At 39.6% G+C, this 26,281-nt stretch overlaps 1 protein-coding gene across 1 annotated transcript in view; it reads left to right on the top strand.

Annotated features, from left to right (window-relative positions):
* POLR3B (RNA polymerase III subunit B) overlaps window positions 1–26,281 on the top strand; it is a 126,410-nt gene that overhangs the window by 51,070 nt on the left and 49,059 nt on the right. Inside the window, exons 14-19 of the mRNA XM_054032846.1 lie at window positions 3,813–4,013; window positions 6,351–6,513; window positions 9,018–9,171; window positions 12,575–12,649; window positions 13,475–13,573; window positions 21,398–21,525. Of these exons, the coding sequence (XP_053888821.1) occupies window positions 3,813–4,013; window positions 6,351–6,513; window positions 9,018–9,171; window positions 12,575–12,649; window positions 13,475–13,573; window positions 21,398–21,525 (820 nt within the window). The remainder of the gene's footprint in view (window positions 1–3,812; window positions 4,014–6,350; window positions 6,514–9,017; window positions 9,172–12,574; window positions 12,650–13,474; window positions 13,574–21,397; window positions 21,526–26,281) is intronic.

The raw sequence follows: 26,281 nt of genomic DNA, 5'->3' as shown, positions 1-26,281 counted from the left end.
GACAGTGAGAAAATGAATAACATAGTAACAACATACTGAACATACATAATGAATAAAATAGTAACAGACCTTGGGAGGCAGGCCAGTCCTCGCCCACAGACAGTCCGCCAACCTTAAGCATATTCTCACCAGCAACCACACAACGCACCATAACAACTCTAACTCAGGAACTAATCCATGCAACAAACCTCGATGCCAACTCTACACACATCTACACCAGCGACACCATCACAGGACCTAACCAGATCAGCTACAACATCACCGGTTCATTCACCTGCACGTCCACCAATGTTATATACGCCATCATGTGCCAGCAATGCCCCTCTGATATGTACATTGGCCAAACTGAACACTCCCTACGTAAAAGGATAAATGGACACAAAGTCAGATATTAGGAATGGCAATATACAAAAACCTGTAGGAGAACACTTCAACCTCCCTGGCCACACCATAGCAGATTTTAAGGTAGCCATCCTACAGCAAAAAAAACTTCAGGACCAGACTTCAAAGAGAAACTGCTGAGCTTCAGTTCATTTGCAAATTTGACACCATCCACTCAGGATTAAACAAAGACTGTGAATGGCTAGCCAACTACAAAAGCAGTTTCTCCTCCCTTGGTGTTCACACCTCAACTGCTAGAAGAGGGCCTCACCCTCCCTGATTGAACTAACCTCGTTGTCTCCAGAGTGATTCTTGCCTGCATATTTATATCTGCCTCTGGAAATTTCCATTACATGCGTCTGACGAAGTGGGTATTCACCCACGAAAGCTTATGCTTCAATACATATGTTAGTTTATAAGGTGCCACAGGACTCTTTGTCACTTTTTACAGATCCAGACTAACACGGCTACTCCTCTGATAGTAACAACTCTAACTTTAAGAAGCCAACAAACCACCTTCTGAAATGATTTCTGGCAACGAGGTCCTAAACAAAGTCAAGAATTTCTTTTGCTAGCATCTTCTGTAAGAGTTCCCCAGAAAGGACACAGGTTTCAACAGAGGAAGATACAGCAAAGAAGGATATGTATGCCATATTTCCAACCAGCTAGTCCCATACCAGACAGCCTGATGACAGCTAGGGTAAACAGACCTACATAATTAGTGGTGGAATCTTTCTTTTCAAAATGGAATGGAACATGCTATATCCAACAAGTGGATTCTGGAAATTTCCCACAGAGATTGTTCCAGAACTTGTGCTGAATTTAACAGATTCATATAGTCTCCCAAATCCAGGAATTTGCAGAAATGCTGCAATCTGTTCTGTGCCATAGAATACCTAATGTCAATAGAGATGTTGGAGTCTGTCCAACAGGGAACAAAGTAGGCTCTTGGTAATCTATCTTTGTTGTCCCCAAGAAATCAGAGCAATATTGGGCTTGAAGTTCCTTAGCAAAATATTAAATATTTGAAGTTCCACAAAGACATTCCATTCCATAGCTGCAGTAATCCCGAGGATATCATGATGTTGGTAGACTTGACAGAGCCTATATGAAAATCTCAGTTGAGATTCCCCTGCTTCTATTATGACAGAATATATCAATACAAAACACACGTCTGATTGGACTCTTTTCTGCCCCCAGAGTCTTTAAGAAAGTGTAGATCTCTACACTGTTGGTATCTATTTTGACCTATCTGGGATGACATGCTCATCAAGCCAAATGCAGGAGGGACTTGGAGCTGATTATGGAGACCAAGATAAAACTTCTGTTAATTTATCGATTCTTGGTCATCTGCAAGGAAAATGCGGTCACAGTTTAAAAGTTCACCAGCAAGTACTGTTATATATCAACAAAGACAACACATTTCTGCCCTAGGAAGAATTCTTGGAGACCAAGAGACCTAGTGAGTCAAACACAGATGACAAAGGAATCAACTGTACATAATCTGCTCGGACTATGATGTGTGGGTCTCTCGTCCCCATAGATCTTTCCAAGTCCTACTTGACACCATTGCAAAAATTCATGCTGGATCACGGGTCCCTTCCCACTCAAAGATGAACAAGAATCTCTCCCTACTTGAGGGTATGACTACGCATCAACTGGGAGATGTAGTTCCCAGCTCAGGTAGACATATGTGCGCTAGCTCAGCTCAAGTTAGCGCCTAAAAATAGCAGTGTGGCAGAGGTTGGGCAGGATAGTACTCTGGCAGCGAGCCCAAGCCACAGCCCATGCTGTTGTGGATGCACTATTTTTAGTGTGCTAGCTCTACCCAAGCTGAGGCTTGCACCTCCCAGCTGCTGTGTAGACATACCCTAACAGACTGAAAAGAAGTGGATGGGTGGAAATGTAACATGTACGTGGTGATTCAGGGAAGGGCAGTTAGCCCAATGCAGGACAGCAGTTGCCACTGATGCCGACCTGACCCAAGCTGTTCAATCTAGGTGTGGTCGTCACAACCAGAGGGAAGTGCATCAGCTAGCTTAAACTCAATCTCATGTTTGCTTCCAGCGACATCCCTCTCTGAGGTCTTACTAGTGATACTCTTGCCAGAGATTAAGAAATTGGTCTGTTTTACCGAGAGAGATTGCATGTTTTGCAGTCCTGACCTATCCTAATTCTGGGGTAATTTTCAGTAGAGCAAGCTCCGGTTGTAAATTTAGATCATTGGTCTCCTTCAGGCAATAGTAACTTGTACATAGTTGAATTAATGGTACAGTGTTTTTTCTACATGGTTATAGCAAAGGTCATCATATTTTCAAAATTAAAAACTGTGACACTTCCGTGGTATGGTTTTTTCTTTTTCTTTCTTGTTTAAAAGACTCCTATAAAGGACAAAAGTACATTTCTTTAAAAAATTAAATAAATAAAAAGTCCTGGTGTTGCTATTGTCAGTTTCCGACTTGACAGCAACATGTGCATATTTGCCAAGGTGGAGGATTTCCCCCCCCCCATTACCCTCCCACCCCACCCCCTATATCTTAGTGTTCTGAATGAGTTTATCGTATGACACAGAACAAGTGTTAATCAGTCGAGTAAAAGAACAGCTTTGATGGTGTCTACACTCATTTGACTTTCCTCTTCAATCCAAGCACTTAATCACACTGAATGTTCATTCTCCTGGAATCTTCCTGGTAAACCCCAAACAAATTCTGTTTGGTAAATGTCGCAGATCCACAGGATCAGTGCTATGCCCCCAGTTTTTGAACAGTCTCTAGGACATTGGTGTGCAACCTGCGGCCCGCGGATCAGGGTAATCCGCGAGACAGTTTGTTTACATTGACCATCCACAGGCACGGCCGCCTGCAGCTCCCAGTGGCCGCAATTCACCGTTCCTGGCCAATGGGAGTTGCGGTAATATACTATGCAATTTAGACCCTAGCCTGGGGAATATCTTTAGTTGCAAATAAGGAAGTAGAAAGTTGTTTATAAAATGCAGAGCATCTGCAATGCAGAGATCCTCAATTGGTTTGTCAGAAATACTCTAAAACAGGGATACTGAGATGGAGGCTCAAGAGCTGCAAGTGGCTCTTCAATGTGTCTCCTGCAACTCTTTGCAGCACATGATGGTAAAACACTGAGTGATTTAATTATTAACCAATCAGGATGCTTTTTCTCTATTAACCAATTATAGTTGATAAAATAATAATACTTGGTCAGTCATTTTGCTGTGAGAATAACATATATACATAAAAATAGTCAATAAAACAATGAATTCCAATTCCTGTGGCTCTTTTGAATAATGTTGATTGCTAATTTGGCTCCTGAAACACTGAGGACTGAGTATCACTACTCTAAAAGAAATATGAGTGGTCAGGATAAGGGGTCAAGGATGGTAACATTTTGAAAGAATACATGTTTTCTTTGCTGTATAGGGAAATTGGTCACTGAAAAGATTCAAAATGGACCGCCAAGGTGTGACACAGGTATTGTCCCGCTTGTCTTATATATCTGCTCTGGGAATGATGACAAGAATCTCTTCTCAGTTTGAAAAGACAAGAAAAGTGAGTGGCCCCCGATCTCTTCAGCCATCTCAGTGGGGTATGCTTTGCCCATCAGACACTCCTGAAGGAGAGGTAAGGAATTTGCATTTTATTTCCCTCACTTTTCCACTCACCCCCAACACCCAGGGAGGCAGGCATAGTGTCTTTTGAACCAGACAGTCCTATATCAGAGGATCAGCTTTGCTGACAATGTTATGGGGAAGAGAAATTGTCTTTCATTACCCCCAAAGGACTGACTCAAAAACTCACTTGAAGCTCCCAGTAGCACAAGTTCTCTTAACCCTCCTGTGAGATCAGCACTTAATTCATTGTTTTATCTACTTTGCCCTATTCTAGAATCTTTTGCTGTCTTTGGCTGATGCTTGAAGTTTGGTTTCTTGCTATGCTATACTGTTCTACTTCTTCCCCATCCACAAAGTCATCTCCATTCTTTCCTTCTTCCCTATATTATTCTCACTCTCTCTGTTCCCCAAAGTCTATCCCCTTTCTTTCCCACAGTGGAGGAGGGGCTGGTGCTTTTGTTCCTGGAGTGGGGGACAGATATCGGAGTTTCCCCTTTCCCACTGCTTTCGATGCTTCGCTAACCCCCTCTCCCAGCTCCTGCTGCAGGGTGCAAGGGAACACTGAGTGCCCAGCTTGCTAAGCCTCAGCTTCCTGCTTACCTAACAGCCTAGGTTTGGCAGGCTACCGCCAGGGGATTGGTCACTTTTTCCCTTTTAAAATTCACAAGTTGGAGCTGCAGGTAAGCACCAATCCCCACCTCTGCCACGGACTTTCTGAGAGACCTGGAGCAAGTCATTGACCCTTTCTGTGCGTTGGTTCCCGGTCTGTAAAATGGGAATAATTATTTGTTTTACCTATTTAGATGTTAAGCTCTGTGGAGCAGGGACTGTTTCTTTCTATGTGCATGCAGCACATTGCACAATGGAGCTCTGGATCTTGGTTGCTGCCTCTAAGTATCACTGTCCTAATTTTAAAAAAAAATAAAGGTTGAAGGGGGCATATTCAGAGACACTATTGTCTGTCCCTCCACTTCAAGTGAAGAGCTAAGGCACATGGGGATGTGCCGTCTGATCCCCAACACAGTCCTCTCTCATTGCACTCCCCATTCCTTGTTACGGCAGACGTCTTTTTGGCTGAGGTGAGCTGGATGGGACTCTATATGGAGCTCTTCATCTGGATTTGCAACAGAATGACATCAGGCATAGTCTTCTCTTTGGAAGCTCATCTTGCGCCCTCTACCAGCCAGGGCTGAAGGGTCCAAAGAGTCTTAAACTCTTATCCCTTTATGCTGTAAATGAATGTGTCTTGCTATTGTGAGATTGCCAGGTCAGCCTGAGTCTTAGACTTTCAGAGAAGAGGTTATTGTAAATAATTTGTGACTATTACAGAAACTGCTGTAGTTAGTGAAGAAAAATTTCTTCAAATTCTTAATGCAACAAAATCATAAAACTATCTCACCAAACAATTGATACTGGGAGTAAATTGTTCTGATACAATGCCTGATGGGAGCGCTGGACTTTCCAGCACTCGAAGATAAGCAGGATGAACCATTTGCATTAAATAGGTGAAGTGATTTGCTGAAATGTCCAAGTGTTATATAATTTAAGATGTTTATTTTCTTAAAGCTTACTTTACGGCATATGGGATGTCTGATACCTTCATATGGACAAAACAGCTTTTGTTATGATTCCTTTAAAACCTGCCATTTTAGTGCTGTAACTTTATTTGGTATTGATTTACAATGAATAATATAAACATACATTTGGCATCCTAACAAGTTATTGTCACATTGGTTAATTCTAATTTTACCAGTGAAACCCTAATCTTAAGTCATAAAAACAGCCTTATATATAGATAAAAGAACGGATGCGTTTTCAGCCATACTAAAGACCTATATTACATATTTTCAAATTCTTTAATAATGCTGAGTCATTTTTCTATTGTATTTCTTTAAATGATGCATTATTCTATTTCAGAGAAACTTTTACATGGAGAGATAAATAAGGTCTATTTTATACCTTACAAGTTTAGCACCTTTCAAAAAAAATTAAATTTGATCTCAATCGGAATTAAAATAGTTGCATATATCTTGTATTCTAATACTACTACATTGTAATAGTTTGAAAAATAGCTGCAGCTTTGCAGTCACACTTTTAAAATTTAAAATCTTCAATTTTTGAATTCTAAAATATGGAATTTCAGTGTGATGATTAGAATGTACTTTCTATTTTTTTCTTCTCAGATTCTTTTATAAGCCGTTTTTTCCTAGAGGGAATTATTTTGTATCCAACCTAATTTCTATCACTTATGCTGTAATACACATTGTACATACTTACAGAATTATATTAAAAACAGTGCAGTTTGTAACATGTGCTTTGGAATAACTTGTTTATATCTGTTTTTTAGGCTTGTGGTTTGGTTAAAAACCTAGCTCTGATGACTCACATTACTACTGATATGGAAGATGGCCCGATTATTAAATTAGCCAGTAACCTTGGAGTAGAAGATGTAAACTTACTATGTGGAGAAGAACTTTCATATCCAAATGTGTTCCTTGTCTTCCTTAATGGTATGTACCTTCCCATTAGTCTTGCTCCATCTTGTCGGAGAAAAACGGAGTTCTCACTTTTTGTTTGGGTACAGCAAGTCAGATGCTTTATCGACTGAGCTAGCCGGGCAAAAAGTGAGAACTTCCACAATCTTGACACAGATAGAGTGGGGGGGAAAGCTTTAAAACTATTCATCATCTTTTTTGATCATAATCAAGTGCAGATGCAGTTTTTCATGTACCGATTTCAGGTGCAAATGTTTTGACATCTACTTGGCTGCTCCTACAGACAGAGTTGATAGTCCAAATGATGGCATTTAGTCATCTATAGTTGTTGTTTATGTCCCAAAAATTATGACCACAGTTAATTGTCGCTGCAAAATTTCTGACATAAAATTGGAGGCTGTGTTAAAGCCTCCTTAAATATTGGCTCTTAAATGGTACCTAACAGTACTGTCTGAAACGTGCACACGGACACGCTTTAAATTCCACACAGATTGTGATATTACCTGGAATGTAATGCTATGCAGGGTTTGAATTCCTAATTTTTATTTTGTGATAAAGTTAGCATTACTATCCTCTTGAAAAATATTTTTATCTTTGTTGGGGAGAACTCCCATCCCAGAATCATGGAAATGTAGGGCTGGAAGGGACCTAAAGAGGTCATCTAGTCTACCACCCTCAGCACTCCCTACACCATCATGGGTGGTTACAAAAGTTCACCTAGGAGAACAGGCCAGTTTCTTTCTTTTTTGCTTATTGGATGGACATGTGTTTTTTAAAAATATGTATATTATGCGCATACACATTATTGACTTGAAGTCTGTTGTCTAAATCCTCATTTAATATCATATCAGTCTCACCATTTGTGATACTAACAGATTAAAAGTTATGAAATAAAATTGCTCATTGTCATTCAATAACCACTTTTCAGACATCCAGTATTTGGTCTCTTTTGGTAACAAAAAGAGAAGATTGCTCAAGAAGTAAAGTGACCTCCTTTGCTTTTCTGTAGGAGTAGGGGTTTTTTTGTTTTTGTTTGTTTGTTTTTGTTTTAAAAAGGCTAATGAACCATGCACATGTTGCACTTCACCTAGATTATAAATGAGGTTTTATAACAGAAATGCTGACTCAACCTTTACTTTTCCTAGTTCACAGGTTCTGTGGAATATGGTAGCAATGTCTTTTGCAGAGATAAGTAGCATTCCTAAAAATAGAAAAGACACAATTAAGTGAAAGCAAAAGACTGTCACTATTAAATCTACAATTTTGCTTTTTTCAGTGCTTAAAAATTTGACTTGCAGACCACTGATACGAACCAGTGACCTACAAAGAAAAAGGGGTCCCTATCCCATTACCAATCTCTAGCTATTTTTTGTTCATTTAAAAAAAAAAAAAAAACTACTCTGAATTCCAAGTACCCGCGCCATTTCTTTTTATGTTCTATGATGATCTCAATTCTGCTAGGTCTTTAAAAGTACATTTTTACTCTGTCTGCAGAGATGATGACAAATGCTTCATGTCCATCCTTATTCAGCAGAGCAGTTAACATGCATGCTAAAATGCTTTGCTAAATATGAATGATTTGCTGAATTGGGTCTTAAAAAGGAAGTTCTAGTGCTATTGTGTGCAGTTACCTTAATGTAAATATTGGGGTGGGGAGGGTGTGTGTTAATTTCTTATAAGTCATCATAAATATTTCTGGGTTAGTCCCTCCCACATACACTTGCCAAAGAACTCTCGAGTTCCAATCTTCAGAAGCTTTACCTACCTGTACATGAAATGGTGAATTTTGTAGGCATACTGAATAGGAATTCATTAAAATGAAACTGGAATGAGCACATCATTTTTGCTGAAGATGCTGTGGAGATACTGATAGAAATGTATTGGTAGGGTTGGTAGGCAATTTTTGAATGAAACTGTTTCTATGGAAAAGTAGATTTTTGAACAAACAAACATTTTTGTGGAAGGTGTCTGTGTTCCTTGAAAGAAATTGTTGTTGTTGTTTTTGTTGGAAGAAAAACCTAAAGTTTTCCAGACAAAACCAAAATATTTTGGGGGTTTTGACTTGAAAATGTTTTGGCTTCTTGATGAAAAGCTAAAATTTTTCAGGTATGTCTACCAAGCAATGGGGAGTGAGCCTCCCAGCCCGGGTAGACACTCATGCTAGCTCTGCTCAAGGTAGCATGCTAAAGATAACAGTGTGGACCTTGCAGCCCGGGTGGTGGCTCAGGTTGGCTGCCTGAGTCCAAGCCCCCCACCCTCTTAGAGCCAAACTTATAAGGATGGCTAGCCAGAGCTACTGCCCTTGCTGCAATGCCCACATTGCTATCTTTAGTGCGCTAGCTCAAGCAAGGCGAACTCTGGTCTGTCTCTACCCGGTGTGGGAGGCTCATTCCCAGCTGCAGCATAGACTCACCTTATAGGTATTTCCTGTCATGTTTAAGAAGGGAAGGAGCTCTGAACTGAAGAGAATTTTGAAGCATACAAAACATTAATCATAAAATGATCGTTTTCTTGAACAGGTAACATCCTGGGTGTCATTCGAGACCATCCGAAACTAGTTCACACGTTTCGGCTAATGCGGCGAGCAGGTTATATCAATGAATTTGTTTCAATCTCCACGAATCTTGCTGACAGATGTGTCTACATTTCCTCTGATGGAGGAAGACTGTGCAGGTAAACTTCTGTGATGACTGGGGGACCAGCCAGACTGGTAAGGGATTCTGTCACTGCCTGCCCTGCCCCTGTAACCTCGGGGGCCTCTGTGCTGTGCAGCTATGGCTCAGGTCTCTGAACCAGTAGCCTACCCACAGCATAAAGTCTCACCCCCTAGGCTCTTACCAGCCTCGTTACGCCTTGCAGGATGACACCAACAGTCCTTCCAGTCCCAAGACTCCCCAAATTCGTCCTCCCTGAGTTCTTAATTACCAGACACTTGAACTGTTCCTCTCGGATTTGATACTCCCAAAGGTGTGAAACCAGCCACCCTGATACCAGCTTGCTTTGGCATACATATTCCACACCAGAGACCTGCTTGGGGTGAAAATCAACAAAACGTTGACTAGAAAAACCACAGATTTAAAGATCAACTAATAAGGGAGAGCAAACATGTACAAGTAACACAGAAAATAAACATAAAGATGCAACAGCAGGCTTTACACTTCCATATTAGACAAAATCTCTTTTCTAATATAAGTTGCCTATTGCCTTAGCCTTTTCTCAGCATACCCCCTAGCTATAGGAAGGATCCAGAGTTCATGAACAGCCTCCCGCCTCAAGACTGCCCCCCCCAAATTCTGGATTTAAAAACTTCAGTCCCAAGCCTGTTTTAAAAAGACACCCTCTCCCCGCACCATCCCCATCCATGATGACTCATGGCTATTCAGTGTGGGAAAATTCCCTCTTGGCTTGATAGCCAGGGTGTCTCCATGTCGTCTCATTAACTCTGGTGGTCCATCATTGTTTCTTCCCGGGTTGGACAATGAATAGTTACTTGAAGCTGGTTTCATGTGAACATCTGGCTTGGGGAGATCCTCTCCCTGCTTCACTGCTTACTCCAACTACAGCAGGACAGTTTTAGTACAGATTATGAGCACAGTTTTCTATATTAATAAATACATAGATTCATAACCACATTCCGTATGCATATCTCCTAATGACTATCAAGTTCAGAGCATTACAAGCTTTCATAAGATCTTACTCGTGTACTTTTATACTACAATAATACAGTATGCAATCGTTTAGGTCACCTGCTCATTTTGGGGGTTTAAACCTTTTGTTCTCCCTTTGGGGTATCTGGACCCTGATTGTCACAACTTCACCAAAAATCCTTCTAAAGAACTGAACTTAATTATAGGCTCAGGTTTTCAAAGTTGCCTATGGGGTTTTAGGCACCCAATCCCCATTTCGTTTCAGTGGGCTTTGAGGATCTCTTGGCTCCTTTGAAAGTCTCAGCCTTAATGTAGGATAAATGTGCAATTGAGTAAATAAAGTTTAAAAAACAAGCTGCTGCTCGAATAGATGACTCTGAACAGAAGTGAAAACAAAGTAAAAATGTCCCTCCTACCACACAAGGAAATAAAACGTTAGCAACTTTGGTATGGGTATATTTGAAATACTGGCACTTTTCTTTTTTTCTTTTCTGTTTTTATAAGAAACGCATAGGTTACAGTCCTGCAGCAAGATGTGCGTAAGTACCCACAAGGCACCCTGTTGTCTTCAGCATCACATTGCAGGATCAGGGCTTTACTCGACTTCTTTCAAAAGAACTAGTTACAATTAGATCCCCTTTGGGCTAGGTAAAGATGTCAAAGGGATGTAGTTATTTGCCTTCATTAGAAGAAAACATGTCACGCAATTCTGACTTCTTTCTGTAGTTCCCATTTGACAAACATAAAAGAAAAACGTTTCTGCCCCGAGAAGCTTACAATTTGCATTTGAAGGAGAGCACTTGAATTCAACACATAACAGTATGCTACGGAAGGGAAAGAGGTGGGTTGCCAAAACAAGCTGGGGCAGGAAGACACAGACAAGACCGTCTTACAAAAATGTAACAATGTTTCGAGACTGTAAATAGCTGTGTACTTGAACTAAAATTACTATGTTATTCATGCAACGTTGGTGCCTAAAGACCCCGTCACATCAGAGCCCCCTTGTGCTAGGTACTTCCATACATAATACAAGATGTTCCCAGCTCCAAAGAGTTTAGGGTCTAAAAGACAAGGCACAACAGCGGGGGTGAGCAAACAAGAAGGGAGGGCAGAGAGAGGATGAGGTAATAATACAAGCATGGTTTATCTTGGGCTAACTGTGTGCACAGTTCATAGGTAAGTCAATCAGCAGCAGTACTCATCCCTAAAAGTGGCAATCACCTTGTCTAGTAATGTTAACTTTCTTTTAAAAACCAAACATGGTGGTTGATGCAATTTGAGGCTTTCCATCGTCAGTATATTTGTGAGCCAGCAATCAGACCTGGCAGGGATGGTTGAGTAATATCCGCAGACAGGAATGAACTCAAAGGCAGAGAAATTAACTCTCCAATTCAAACACTACAAGTACAAATCAAACTTCAGGTCTGGCAGTCCGGCAAAACATCTGATCTGTGTTCCAACTAAAAAAAGGCAACATTGAGTGAAATAATGTGGATTTCCAAGAAAACTTACCCAGTTCACTTTCCTGTGAGGTTTTTTTCCTTCGCAATTGTTCAAATCCTCCTCTTAACCATTTAAAAGTGCTCATTAGCCTTCAAACAGTTATTTGGACTTCAGAGCAGACTACACAAGTATCTTGTACTTATTTGCTGCACTCTGTAAGAGCAACTTGTCCAAATAGCAACAGCCCTTGACGTTTTGATCTTGCATGCCATTCTTTGTGTCAGTGTTTCCTCGTGGTGGTGAAGCTTCCAGAGATTCATGTGCTGCTAAAAGTTATAGATTAATCTACTGCAGCACGTAGTGAATGCTCTTTATATTTTATATCATTTTAGGTAACGGTTAGTAGCAAGATGTGTCCTATTCAAACTTAAATATATATTTGTTGAGCATTGATTGTGCTCAGCACTGAACAAAATACTGAAATGTAAACATCCCATCTCAAGGAGTTTATAACTATTTTTAGCCTGGTACTGTTGAGAAAATTTAAATATTTCAAAGCAACCAACTTAATAATTTTGTAGGTTAAATGAATCTACTTAAAATGTAGTTCTAAACTTTATTTTAATATGTCATATGTATCTTTTAAAAGTAACGTGTTTATACTTTGGGGGGGAAGTTGTATATGATACATAGATTTCTTGAACTGGTAATATAAAACTCATATTTAAAACAATCCAAGTTTAATGGCCTGGCTAATTATATCTGCATAAATACATCAACTAAATGGCAAAGAAAAATCTAGTTACACTTCTACTTATTTTAAATGAGTACCATGTTTAAGAAGATGTGTACTTCTACGTCTGCACTTGATTTCCAAAAGTGGATTTACAAACCAGCTATCGTATGCATTGATGTTACCTTACTTTAATTTATATTTATATTAACTCTGTGTATATTCACTCCAACATTGCTTTTTTCCAATTTAGACCCTACATAATTGTAAAGAAGCAAAAACCTGCAGTTACAGACAAGCATATGGAAGAACTTGTTCAGGGATACAGGTAAATCACTCGATGGGACTGTCTGTCCCCCACTCCTCTCAATCTGTAAATGTAATAACAATATGCCCTGACTGAATTAAGAGCTCTGTTGTGGTATTGCAATGCTGGTTAGATGTTTACGGGAGAAGTCTGCTCTCGCATGTAAATGAAGAATCAGAATAGCAGATATGTTCTGCTTTTTAAATCAAATACAAAAAAGTCATGACTCTTATTCTGCTATTGATTTGAGATTGTGATATGTGGTTATTAGAATAAATGTATAACCTACATTTTTAAAAGCAACTACTTACTTCTGGTGCCTGATTTGAGACCCCTTAGAGAGTCTTTCGGTAAATGCTGAGAACCCGCCATCTGAAAATCAGGCACCTTTAATCAGGAGTGTCAGCTTCGGCTCTCAGAAATTGAGGCATTAAAAATCACTAATCACTCTCGAAAGACTGTGTGCACACGTGTCTGAGAGAGAAGGTGTATAATATAAGCATCCCAGTTCAGTTTCTAATCAATCTTGCAAAATCATCATGGAAATTTGTTAGTCCATCCACAAAATATACTTACCTTTATGATATGATGAAAATATTAAAGCTATTTAAAAAAAAAAAAATCCCCCTGAAGCAAACAGGTAAGTAAGATTGTTTTTTTTTTTTTTTTTTTTTTTTTCTGCTTCAAATATTTAGAGAGAATTCTCTCAGATCTGTGTAACTCAGTGCAGATAAGGCAACTTGTTTAGTTTGCTTTCCTTACAAAAGTCAGTTCCTTTTAATAACTTTTTATTTTTGCATATGAATAAAATGTTTCTCATTGTGTACCTTTTTTTGGCAATTACAGGAATTTTGAAGATTTTTTGCATGAAGGCCTAGTTGAATATTTGGACGTAAATGAGGAAAATGACTGCAACATTGCACTGTATGAACATACAATTACTAAGTAAGTGTACATTCAGACTAAATACTGGTACAGTAAAAATATGTATATTATAGCCTTTCTTTCTGTTCTCTGAAATGTAAGTTGATTAACTATGTTTAGGGCCCTACCAAACTCATGACCATGAAAAACATGTCATGGACCATGAAATCTGGTCTCTCCCCGTGAAATCTGGTCTTTTGTGTGCTTTTACCCTATACTATGCAAATTTGATGGGGGAGACCAGTGTTTCTCAAATTGGGGGTCCTGCCCAAAAGGGAGTTGCATGGGGGTCAGAAGGCTATTTTAGAGGGGTTGCGATGTTGCCACCCATACTTTTGTGCGGCTTTCAGAGCTCGGTGACTGGAGAGTGGCGACTGTTGGCCGGGCACCCAGCTCTGAAAGCAGCACCCCGCCAGCAGCAGCGCAGAAGTAGGGGTGACAATACCATACCATGCCACCCTTATTTCTGCGCTGCTGCCTTCAGAGCTGGCGGCCAGAGAGTGGCAGCTGCTGACTGAGGGCCCAGCTCTGCAGGCAGCACTGCATAGGTAAGATTGGCAATACCATACCAGGCCATCCTTACTTCTGTGCTGCTCCTGCTGGCAGTGGCTCTGCCTTCAGAGCTGGGCTCCCAGCCAGCAGCTGCCACTCTCCAGTTGCCCAGCTCTGAAGGCAGCGCCACCACCAGCAGCAGCGCAGAACTAAGGGTAGAAACACCACAAACCTCTCTACAATAATCTTGCGCCCCCCGCCCCCCACAACTCCTTTTTGGGTCAGGACCCCTACAATTAAAACACTGTGAAATTTCAGATTTAAATAGCTGAAATCGTGAAATTTACTATTTTTTAAATTCTATGACTATGAAATTGACCAAAATGGACCATGAATTTGGTAGGGCCCTAACTATGTTGTAATGTTGCTGTTTCCACACCAAGCTCTTGCTTATGTTCATAACAATGTACAAGTAGGAGATAATAGAAGCTTAGGAAGCAATTTGTGATTACACCAATCCTAAATCATCTATGGGATAGTCACAAATAAGTGAATTTAGTGTTTGTTTTTTTGTGAGGAATTGAGGTTATAAACTCTAACCCACAAAAACATGGAATATGTGATTTTTATCAGTGTGAGTTTTTCATGATCTCTTATACTCCTAATTGGCCAAACCATTAGAGAGTTATGCAGGTCATCCAAACTGCTCCTGATAAAACTTTTATACCACACCATTATGCATCCTGTTGTGCTAGTCTACTCTGGAATGTCTTTAGCGAGCTTTTAAGAGGGTTTTGGGTGTTTTTTTTTTTAAATCCATCCACATCTAAAGCCAAGCACCTTGTTTCTGTACTTCAGAGTTTCTAGACCGTGACTACCTATTTGTGGCCAAAGAGCACTAAAAATTAAAACAAAGCTGCTTTCCAGACTACTAATTCATACTTTCTCAGGCTTTTATTGAGCTGAGAATATCCTATTGACTCAAAAGCCAGGTCTAATGTATCCCAGGTTACCTCTCTGAAACATCTCTTCGTCCTATACGCTGCATGATTTTTACAGTTCTTTAAGGGTATGTCTACACTGCAATGTAAGCCCAGGGTTAGTGGGACTCTAGTCAGTGGACCCGTGTTAGGGAACCTTGAGCTTGAGCATCTATGTTGTATTTTAACCTGAGGTTAAGAATTTTCTGACACATGCTCGAACCTTCAGCTCTGGCAGCCACACGGCACTGCACAGACCTGCGTCAAAGTAACCATGTCCCGGAGTCTGTACTGTGACTGGGGGGCTCTGGAATGGATCACACTGAGACTGCCACGCTCCGGGCAAACTGCAAGAAACAGGGCAGACAGTACCCAATAACTGGTGGTTTATTTTTTAATTAGATTTACCACACCAGTAACAAAAGAGCTTCTGCAGCACCACACTGGTTAACCAAACACAGTTCCCGCTAGGCATTCCAGGCCTTGGCTCCCATCCTGACAATCAGGTCTAATATAGAAAGAGGTTATTGAAAACCCAATTCACCAATGTGAGGTTCTTCTAATCCCAAAGGATCAGTCTGACACTTACCACCAGGTCAATATGTATCTCAGATCTTACCCAAATATCATGCTGTCAGCCAATCCACACTAACTAAAGATTTATTAATAAAAGAAAAGAATAGTTATAAATGGTTAATAGATCATATATACATACAAGTGATTGCAAAGTCCTTATATCAGGTTTGTAGCAGTGATGGAAAACTGTTGGTTTGCAAAAGTTGCTCTAGCAAAAGTTGCTCTAGTAACTTCCAAAAGATTGGGAGATCCTCTGGACATAGTTAAAAATACTCCTTTTAATTGTAAAACCACAGTCCAGCGAATTGGAGCAGGAAAAAGGCAAAATGGAGATGTCTCAGGTGTCTCTTATATCCTCTGCCATGTGCATGGAAATTTACTGTTCCAAACAAAGCCCACAGCCCCTGTGTATGGAAAGTTACTGACAAAGATGGAGGCCTAGATCACATTTCCACATCACATGCCCTTACATGTTTTGATAAATCACAGGGGTGACCATTGGCCTCCTTGCTGTTTTAGGCATTTGCAGGAAGACTCATTGAAGAGCTGATCTTCCTTTAATGGCCTGTCACCACCTGAATGGTCCATCCACAGTTGAATGGTTCGTCAACACTGGGCTGGCTAGACGGGATGTAAAACTACCTTGTGGGTGTCAACCAAGAACAAAACACGTTTGAGATACAAATACATAGCAAATATTCATAAAGTCAGATACAAAGATGATACATGCATATAAACAAGATTATCATACTTAGCAGATTATCAATGGAAAAGTTGTACCTTACATGACCTACTTTGTATAAGATTTGTTGCAATTGTATAACTGTGGTAGCAACGATGATATAGATAGTCATCTTCAATTATACATTGCAGTGTAGACATACCTCAAAAGTCCTACGGCCTGATCCAACCTCCACTGAAGTCAGTGGAGAGACTCACGTTGATTTCAGGGGAGCTGGTATCTTCCACCTTTGCCAAATGAAACAGTCATTCCATCAATTAATTGCATTGCTGTTGCTTGTGCCCTTTCACTTTAACAAGTTGCTCTGGGGTGCTTTTGGCTGATTTCCTGAGTGCATCAGCAAAGATCAGGACAAACGGAACATATTGCCACTTATGGCAAAGTTAATTGCCTTCAAATCATACTGTAGCTGAAAAGAGTAACTACAAGGCACCTGAATAGACTGCATCCTAGAACATCCCTGGCAATCTGCATGGAATCACAGATAACTCTCTCCCATAATAATGGTAAGAGACCCTAGTTGGTCATCTAGTTCAAATTACCTGTTATAAGTATGGAAGATTATTACATTATCCATGAACACATCTAAACTTGATCTAAATATATCTGGTAATTTTGCTATAACACCTGGCCATACAATAGTTGTTTCTGAATATAAATGATGAAGTAAATCTGTCAGTTTTAGCATCATTCTGGGAACTAGTATGCAATTTATTTACAATTATCCCTAAATCTCTTTACATGGCTAAGAATGTCCTTTATATTGGTACAACAAATACAATTTAATGTGTGATGAATAATCAAAGTATCCGATCAAGAGACCTGAGGTATCCCATTGCCATTTCTCCTGTCTGATGTCACACAGTCACCTCTTTTTAGTTAGTGGTACAGGGGTTCCGGCTGAGCGAATGGAACCCCAGGCTGGCAGCGGGCTGAGCGGCTCAGCCTGCCATCACTCTGAGGTTCTGACTGCCGGCTCCTGTCTCAGCCGCTGGCCCCACTCAGCACCCGCTGCCAGCCTGGGGCGCCGAGTGGGGCCGGCGGCCGGGACCCCGGCTGGCAACGGGGCAGCAGCTGGAACCCCAGAGCGGCGGTGGGCTGAGCAGCTCAGCCCGCCGTCGCGTGACATAAAAAATCGGCTCTCGTGCCACCTTTGGCACGTGTGCTGTAGGTTGCCAACCCCTGCTCTATATCCTAATAAAGACAAGAGAGTAGAAGTTGGTAAAGTATAGGTAGGAACTGAAAAGGAACAGTCAAATGAAAGAATCCCATTCAATTATATCACATGAAGGTAGACAATTGACAATTTTTATAAGCGCTTGTATAAAAAAGCTAGAAGTCTAAATACTAAGATGGGTGAACTTGAGTGCCTGGTATTATGTGAGGCTATTGGTATAATAAACATCACAGTAACTTGATGGAATGATGAGACACAGTAATACTGGGGTACACAATATATAAGAATGACGGAATAGGTCATGCTGGTGGGGGGAGTGACACCATGTGTGTGGGGAAAAAATCAGTCAAATATAATAAAAATCTGAAATCAAACTGTAGCATAGAATCTCTATGGATAGAAATTCAATGCTTGATTAATAAGAGTATAGCAGAAGGAATATACTACCAACCACCTGGCCAGGACGATGATTGTGAAATACTCTGGGAGTTGAGACAGACTACAAAAACAGAAAGCCCAGTAACCATGGGGGGTTTTAACTATTGCCATATTGACTGGATACATGTTACCTCAGGACAGGGTGCAGAGATAAAATTTCTAGACACCATTGACTGCTTCTTGGAGCAGCTAATCCTGGAACCCACTAGGGGAGAGGCAATTCTTGATTTAATCCTAAATGTCACAGGATCTGGTCCAAAAGGTGAATACAGCTGAACTGCTCAATAATAGTGACCATAAAATAATTAAGTTTATCATCCTTGTAGGGAGGAAAATACCAAAGAAACCCACCACAGTAGCATTTAACTTTTAAAAAGGGGAACTACACAAAAATGAGGAAGCTAGTTAAATGGAAATTAAAAGGAACCGTCACAAGAGTGAAATGCCTGCAAGCTGCATGGAAACTATTTAAAAACACCATAATAGGGGTTCAAACTAAATGTATACACCAAATAATTAAAAAAAACAACACAACAGTATGAGGACCAAAGAAATGCACCATGGCTGAACAGCAGAGTAAAAGAGGTGGTTAGAGGCAAAAAGGGATCCTTTAAAAACTAGAAGTAAGAGCCTACTGTGGAAAACAGGAAAGGAGCATAAGTTCTGGGAGATCAAGTGTAAGAACATAATTAGGCAAGTCAGCAAAGAATTTGAAGAGCAACTAGCAAAAGAAATTAAAACTACGAGCAAAAATTAAGTACAACAGAAGCAGGAAGCCTGCCAAACAATCCGTGGGGTCACTGGTCGATCAAGTTGCTAAAGGAGTGCTAAGGAAGACAAGACTGTTGCAGAGAAGCTAAATAAATTCTTTGCATCTGTCTTCACTGCAGATGATCTGAGGGAGATTCCCACACCTGAGCCTTTGCCTTTGCCTTTTTTTTTTTTTTTTGGTGACAAATCTGAAGCACTGTACCAGATTGAGGTGTTGGAGAAGGTTTTGGAACAAACTGATAAATTAAACAGTAATAAACCACCAGGACCAGATGGTATTCACCCAAGAGTTCTGAAGGAACTCAAATATGGAATTGTAGAACTACTAACTGTGCTAGAATCATAGGGTTTGAAGGTACTGCAAGAGTCATCTAGTCTAACCCTCTGCCAAGATACAGGATTTGTTGTGTCTAAACCATCCAAGACAGATGGCTATCCAGCCACCTTTTGAAAACCTTTAGTAAGAAGCTTCCACAACCTCCCAAAGCAGGTTGCTATGTAACCTATTATTTAAATCAGCCTCTTTACCAGATGACTGCATAGCTAATGCAATGCTGGTTTTTAAAAAAGGTTTCAGAGGCAATCCTGGCAATTACAGGCTGGTAAGCCTAATTTCAGTACCAGGAAAATTGGTTGAAACTATAGTAAAGAACAGACACTTAGATGAACATATGTTGGGGAAGAGTCAATATGACTTTGGTGAGCTTGGAGATTGATTTCCATTTACAAATCTATTAGAATTTTTTGAGGGTGTCATCAAGCATGTGGACAAGGTTGATTAGTGGATATAGTATACTTGAACTTTCAGAGAGCTTTTGACATTGTCCCACACACAAGGCTCTTAAGCAAAGTAAGCAGTCATGGGATAAAAGGAAAAGTCATCTCATGGATCAGTAACTGGTTTAAAAGTTGAGGGGGAGGGGAAAGGGTAGGAATAAATGGTCAGGGTTTCACAATGGAAAGAGGTAAATAGTAGGGTCCCCCATGCATCTGTACTGGGACCTGTGCTGTTCAACATATTCATAAATGATCTGGAAAAAGGGGTCAAGAGTGACATGGCAAAATTTGCAGACAGTACAAAATAACTCCGGTTAGTTAAGTCCAAAGCAGACTGTGAAGAGCCAAGAAGAGCTCTCACAAAACTGGATGACTGGGCAACGGAATGGCAGATGAAATTAAATGTGGATAATTGCAAAATAATGCACATTGGGAAAAATAATCCCAACTATAAATACAAAATGATGGGGTCTAAATTAGCTGTTAGCACTCAAGAAAGAGATCTTGGAATCCTTGTGGACAGTTCTGACAACATCTGCTCAATGTGCAGCAGCAGTTCAAAAAATTAACAAAGTTAGGAACCACTAGGAAAGGGATAGATAATAAAACAGAAAATATCATAATGCCATGATATAAATCCATGGTATGCCCACACCTTGAATGCTGCGTGCAATTTTGTTTGTCCCACCTCAAAAAAGATGTATTAGAATTGGAAAAGGTATACTGAAGGGCAACAAAAATTATTAGGGGTATGGAACAGCTTCCATATAAAGAGAGATTAAAAAGACTGACTGTTCATCTTAGAAAAAAGTTGACTAAGGGGAGATATGATAGAGGTGTATAAAATCATGAATAGGTGGAGAAAGTGAATAGCGAAGTGTTATTTTCCCATTAACATAACAAGAACCAGGGGTTACCGAATGAAATTAATAGGCAGCAGGTGTAAAACAAACATGAAGTACTTAGTCACACAGTGCATAGTAAATCTGTGGAACTCATTACCAAAGGATGTTGTGAAGACAGAATTAGGTAAATTCATAGAGGATACGTCTATCAATGACTATTATCCAAGATGGTCAGGGACACAACCCTGTGCTCTGGTCCTCTCTCTAAACCTTGACTGCCAAAAGCTGGGACTGGACAATAGGAGATGGATCACTCAATAATTGCCGCCCTCTGTTAATTCCCTCTGCAGTATCTGGCACTGGTGACTGTCAGAAGACCATATTCTGGGCTAGATGAAAGATTGGTCTGACCCAATTTGGCCATTCTTATGTTCTTATAACATAAATATTTATTGTCCAGTTAATTTTCTGAAGTCTGTTACAATCTACTAAAACTGCCTTTTTGTTTTGTCCCTCTTCTTCCCCCCCCCCCCCCCCACGCGAATGATTGAGTCTGAATTTCCATCTGTCATGATAGACTTTTAGCTTGTTGGAACATGTAATCAGAAGTGTAAAAAAATTCCAGAGAAATATTTTTCTAACACTCTCTTTCCAGACATTCTTGTGTGATCTCCCTTTTTATTTTGTAGCTTATATTAAGCACCACTGGTATATAAAATAACATCTATTTATATCTTGGATACTATGGTCAGTGTGTTTACTCTTACTTTTTTTTTTTCTTCTATTTGCCCATGTAAATTTGTACCCTTCCTGTCCTTTCTACCTCTCTGTGTTTGGACCCAATGAAAGCCCAAATTAAAATTTAGAATAAAAATATATTGGAATTTGTCACTGAGGCTTTTAGGTTTTACTCACTTAAATTTTTCTGAATGGTAACAAATTAAATTGAAAGAATTTATCAGACTTTACTAAAATGAATTCAGTAAAATTGTGCCATTCTGCTGTCTACAGGTATATTATAACCAGAATGTGTGTTTTCTTTTTAAGAGATACAACACACTTGGAGATTGAACCTTTCACACTTCTTGGCGTCTGTGCTGGGCTTATTCCATATCCTCACCATAACCAGTCCCCAAGAAACACTTACCAGTGTGCTATGGGGAAGCAAGCAATGGGTAAGGTTTTTCTGCTTCAAGATTGGAATGTTGTAATTTTAAACATCACACAGCCTAAAATACTACAAATATGCTTGTCTACTAGATCATTTTAAAATGTTTCTGAGGAAATTAGAACATTTCTTATGAGCAATGGCGTATATGCCAGGAGAAATTGACTTTGTTCCAATTTTCATTTGTTTTTGTTTGTTTGTTATTTAAGAAATAGCTTAGTAAAATGGAGTCCAATTTTCTGGGATTTTCATACTTCAAAAGAAAATTTGAAGAAACCATAGCACTATTGTTCCTATTTTTGTAACAGTCATTACTTTCAAGTTTTCAGCATAGCTGGAAGATTGGCAGTGAGTGTTTTTTCTTTCTTTTTATACTGCAGTGTGCTGTGGGTTTCCAAACAAAAAAGAGAAAAAAAGTGTTTGCACAAAGAGAGTGAAAGCACGGAGAAGTGATTTTTCTCTGAATAGTTAGAGTACTGTCGTTTTTTAATATATATTCATTAAGACTCAGTACCATGGCACTAAGAATTTCTGTCTTTTCTGGTAAGGGAGAGTACTTCCTCAGTGACCTCTCACTTCACAGTATTTTATATTTTGGCTTTATTTTGGGAGAGTCGGTTATGGTGTCATCTCAATGAAACAAGAAATGAAGTTAATTTTCTAAGCCTGGGTTTTTAATTAATTTTAAATTAATAATCATTGGTATGGTTTCCTTTAACTGCCATCTTATGTTAGGTAGTTCTAGTTTTGCCATTTGATAAGCAGCTAAACCATCATTAACATTTTCTTATTAACTTGCGCGCCTAACTAATGTGCTGTTTTTTGTCAAGCCACAGCAAGTCCCATTGAAAACCTGAACGGCAGGACATCAGTTCAGTCTGCCCTGTTCAGACTTCAGCTGTACGTGTCAGTTTTATGTCTTGTGTTTGTGACAAGTTTAGATTACAGTAAAAGAACCCGATGTGTCATGAAAAAATGATCTCTTATGTTAGGTTTACAAAATCATTTGTTTTGTGATGTGACTCCTAAATTGAAACAGTACACCTTTTGTGAAAATATTCTGTGAGAATTAATGGAAGAATAGCTGCTTTGTACCTAATGGTCAACTTTATTGTGTCAAAATACTTATAAATTAAAATAGCAAGAGCTGCATTACCACCTTAAAAAAGAAAAAGTAGAGGCAATTTTTTTTCCTTTACAAGTTTTTTTTCCCCCCAAGACTCTCTATTTTATGACTATTAGTCTCAGAACGTTTGGTTAGTTACCACACACAGTTAAGCAGGATCAGTGTGTACAGAAAGCCAATTCAGTATCTGTGGAGTTCTTTTGTAGTTTTCTGTGTGAAGGTTTTTTTTCTCGTTTTGTTTTGAGTGTCATTTGCAATTCATTGTCTGTGTTTTCTGAGGTTGGTGTATTCAGCTGCTTTGACCCTAGGTCTTGCACATTTAGCTCCTTGGATACAATCCTCTGACGTTACTGCTGACGCTAGGAACACAAAAGCCATTGAATATCTTTAGCAATAAAAAAAAGCCTTTGTTTCGGTTTGTTATTACAAAACACCTGACTCCAAAGAATAAGCAGTGAGATAAAAGTACATTTTAAAAGTTGGCACATGACTTGGCTGTATGTTACTTTGTACACTGAAATATCGGCAAACACCCTGAGTCTTTATGAAAAGCTTGTGTACACTTGGGGTTTTTTTTGTTTAAGTGGAGGTGATACCTAGCTGTAGAAGATTGTTACATATGCTTGTAGATTAGCTGTATAAAATGAAACCTACAGGATATTCATGTAATTTATTTCATTTGTTTGCATATATTTTTGTATTTACACAAATGCTGACAAGTACTTCAAACTTCTGTTGCTTGTTTTGCGCTTTAAAAAGTTCTCTCTCTCCCCTACTGGCTTTGCATAGCCCTCTGGAAGGACCAATGTCCACTCACTCCTTGTGGTGTCAAGAACTGGGAGTGTTGAGAGAGCATGCTGCCTCCCTAGAGGGAAGGTGGGACTTGGATTGCTCAGCACTGACGCTCTACTGATTTGAGGAAGCTGTATTGACAGGCTTTGAAGGAAGTCTTCAGTCAGAAACATAGTAATGTCATGGGTGAGAAGGGATGAGAAGCAGGGATAAATTGACCAGATCTCTCAATTTAGGAATTAAATTAATAATGCAATATAACTGGCAATGTGTAGATTATTAAAATCTCAAAGTCAACATTTCTACAGGATAGTGCTTATTAAATGTACTATACTGAAAAATATATTTCATGGACAGAATGAGTGTTCTTGTTAATGTGCCGGTGCACTCAATAGTAGGTAAGACGGACTTCACTCAAGTGGTGGGAACACACTTTGTCCAGAGAATGTACAGTGTGATGCATGTAGCATAATGCAGGGATGGGGGTGTTACCTGTACTTAGGTTGCAAGTACAGTTATGATTGCAAGATCTGCTGATTGCATGTGCACATTGCAGTACAGAAATAATTTCAAATTTAAGACAATGGTGTGTTATTTAAGATTATAATTCAATATCCTGCATTATTAATGTTCCATATGTGGCTAGCATAATGCAATAAAGGATCAAAGACTCTGAAAATAGAGATGAATAAGACCTATTATTTATTGATTTATTTATTTATTGTGCAGTAGCACCCAGCAGTCCCAGTCATGGACCAGGACCCTGTTTTGCTAGGTGCTGTACAAACACAGAACTTAGTCAGAAATGCAGCACTCAAGGTTTTTCTACTACTAATTCAACTGCATTTTTTATATATATAATTAGTGTCTCTCTCTGTGTGTATATGGATATGGAAAGCAAGATGTGCATATTAATAATTCTACTATTACTCACATTGAAGATACGTAATGTTTTATCAGTCCAAATGTCAGAATATACGTGGTTGTAATGGAAACAATTTTACAGCCCTGGTTATTGCCTTCTGCCCTATGAAGGCTATAATTAAAAAAAGTGGACAAAGATGACTTCAACTCAGACGTCTGCAGATAATTTTTCTAGTACTAAGAACCGTTGCCATCTGCATATTGTCAGTTGTTCCTAGAGAACTGTAGAGGTCCCTGATGACTGGTATATTACAGGGCAAATTTAGTACCAATTCCTTCAAATGGGCTGAGGAAGGAGATGGCAATTCTGGGAATAGAGCTTTTTTTTTTTTTTTTTAAGGTAACATCTGTGATGTACACCTCTACCTCAATATAATGCTGTCCTCGGGAGCCAAAAAATCTTACTGCGTTATAGGTGAAACCGCGTTATATCGAACTTGCTTTGATCCACCGATGTGCGCAGCCCCGCCCCCCGAAGCACTGCTTTACCGAGTTATATCCGAATTCGTGTTATATCGGGGTAGAGCTGTATTTCTCAATGTATTGAGAAGTAATGTGTCTCAACATTTTGTACAGACAGTTTATTTGTGGGGGACAGAAGGGGAAGAATACAAACAAACAAAAGCAAAACCAATGTTTTTATTTTTTGTTTTTTATTTGTTTTTTGTTTTTTATTACTGGTCTGTACAACCTATTCTTGGGTTCTGCCACCAGCCATTGAGGGACAGCATTTGTGCTACATACTGTGCTATCTCTTTTACCAGCTCTTCGCTCTATGGATGGAGGCACAGTAGTGCCTAAATTGAGCCAGACTTTCATGCTCTGTCCCAATTTACCCATAATCTCTAACAGATTGTGGTTCTCCCCCCATTCCTCCAAAAGGGATCTTTCAAATACTAATTATCCCAGCCAGAGAACACCTAGCATGTAAAATTCCCAATGAGCTCAGTCCTCTTTTCCCCCGAGGATTCAGTGCAGCCTTTACATAAAGGTGTTCTATCAGCTCCATGCCCCTGCAGAAAGGAAGGAGTGGAAAGTTTGCTGTGAAGTAAATGGAAATACATTAGTACCAGCAATCCCTTTTTTTCGGTACCCACACAAATGCTCCCTTTGGTTCATATTTAGACATAGTTTATTTTTTGTACATTTGTTGAAGTTCATTGTGCTTTACTTTGCTTGGCTTTTTGAGAGAAGCAAACAAAAGCTCTGTTCGTTTAGAAAGTAGACATAAATGTTAGTGGCTCCCTTCTTTCCAACACCCGCATGGAGGTCTTGTTGCAACATAGCAGACCTCAGGGAGGAAAAAAAGCTCCTATCTCTGTAAGTTTTGGGTGGGGTTTAAACAAACAGAGGAGGCTAGTGGTTTGGCAGCCAGGGGAGGGAAGGCAGGGGACTGTCTGCACTGTGAGCCAGGGGTGTAATTCCCAGCTCGAATACACATGATTGCACTAGCTCAGTGAGAGAGAGCACAAGAATAAATAGTAGTGTAGCCACAGTAGCACAGACAGCAGCAGTGAGTACATATCCATAGGGTTCGGGTGGGTTTGTATGCAGCACAGGTAAGCTATGCTGTCACTCCCCATGCTATTGCAGCTACAGTACTATATCTATATATATTTGCACTAGTTCAATGAGAGCTACCTTTTGTATAGGATGTACACTTTAAGGATGGTTACTGCTGATATATTGCACGCTTACATTTCACTTTTATGCTTGAGTGAGTCATGCTCTAATCAATTACATTCCTACTGGGGCATCTCACCCCTAGTTGCTTTTTTCCTGTTTCTTTATTTTTATTGTGAGTACTATTGCATCCATGGCTGGGAAAGCTAACCGCACGTATTGGTGTTCAAAAATTTTGCCATTTCATTTGTCATTCATGCCTGATCAAATGTGATGTAAGCAAAAAAAAAAAAAAAAT

The sequence above is a fragment of the Malaclemys terrapin genome, chromosome 1, assembly GCF_027887155.1.
Source record: "Malaclemys terrapin pileata isolate rMalTer1 chromosome 1, rMalTer1.hap1, whole genome shotgun sequence".
Taxonomy (NCBI): domain Eukaryota; kingdom Metazoa; phylum Chordata; order Testudines; family Emydidae; genus Malaclemys; species Malaclemys terrapin.
Note: the sequence above shows the minus strand (reverse complement) of the source record. Positions and strands in the feature narration are given on the sequence as shown.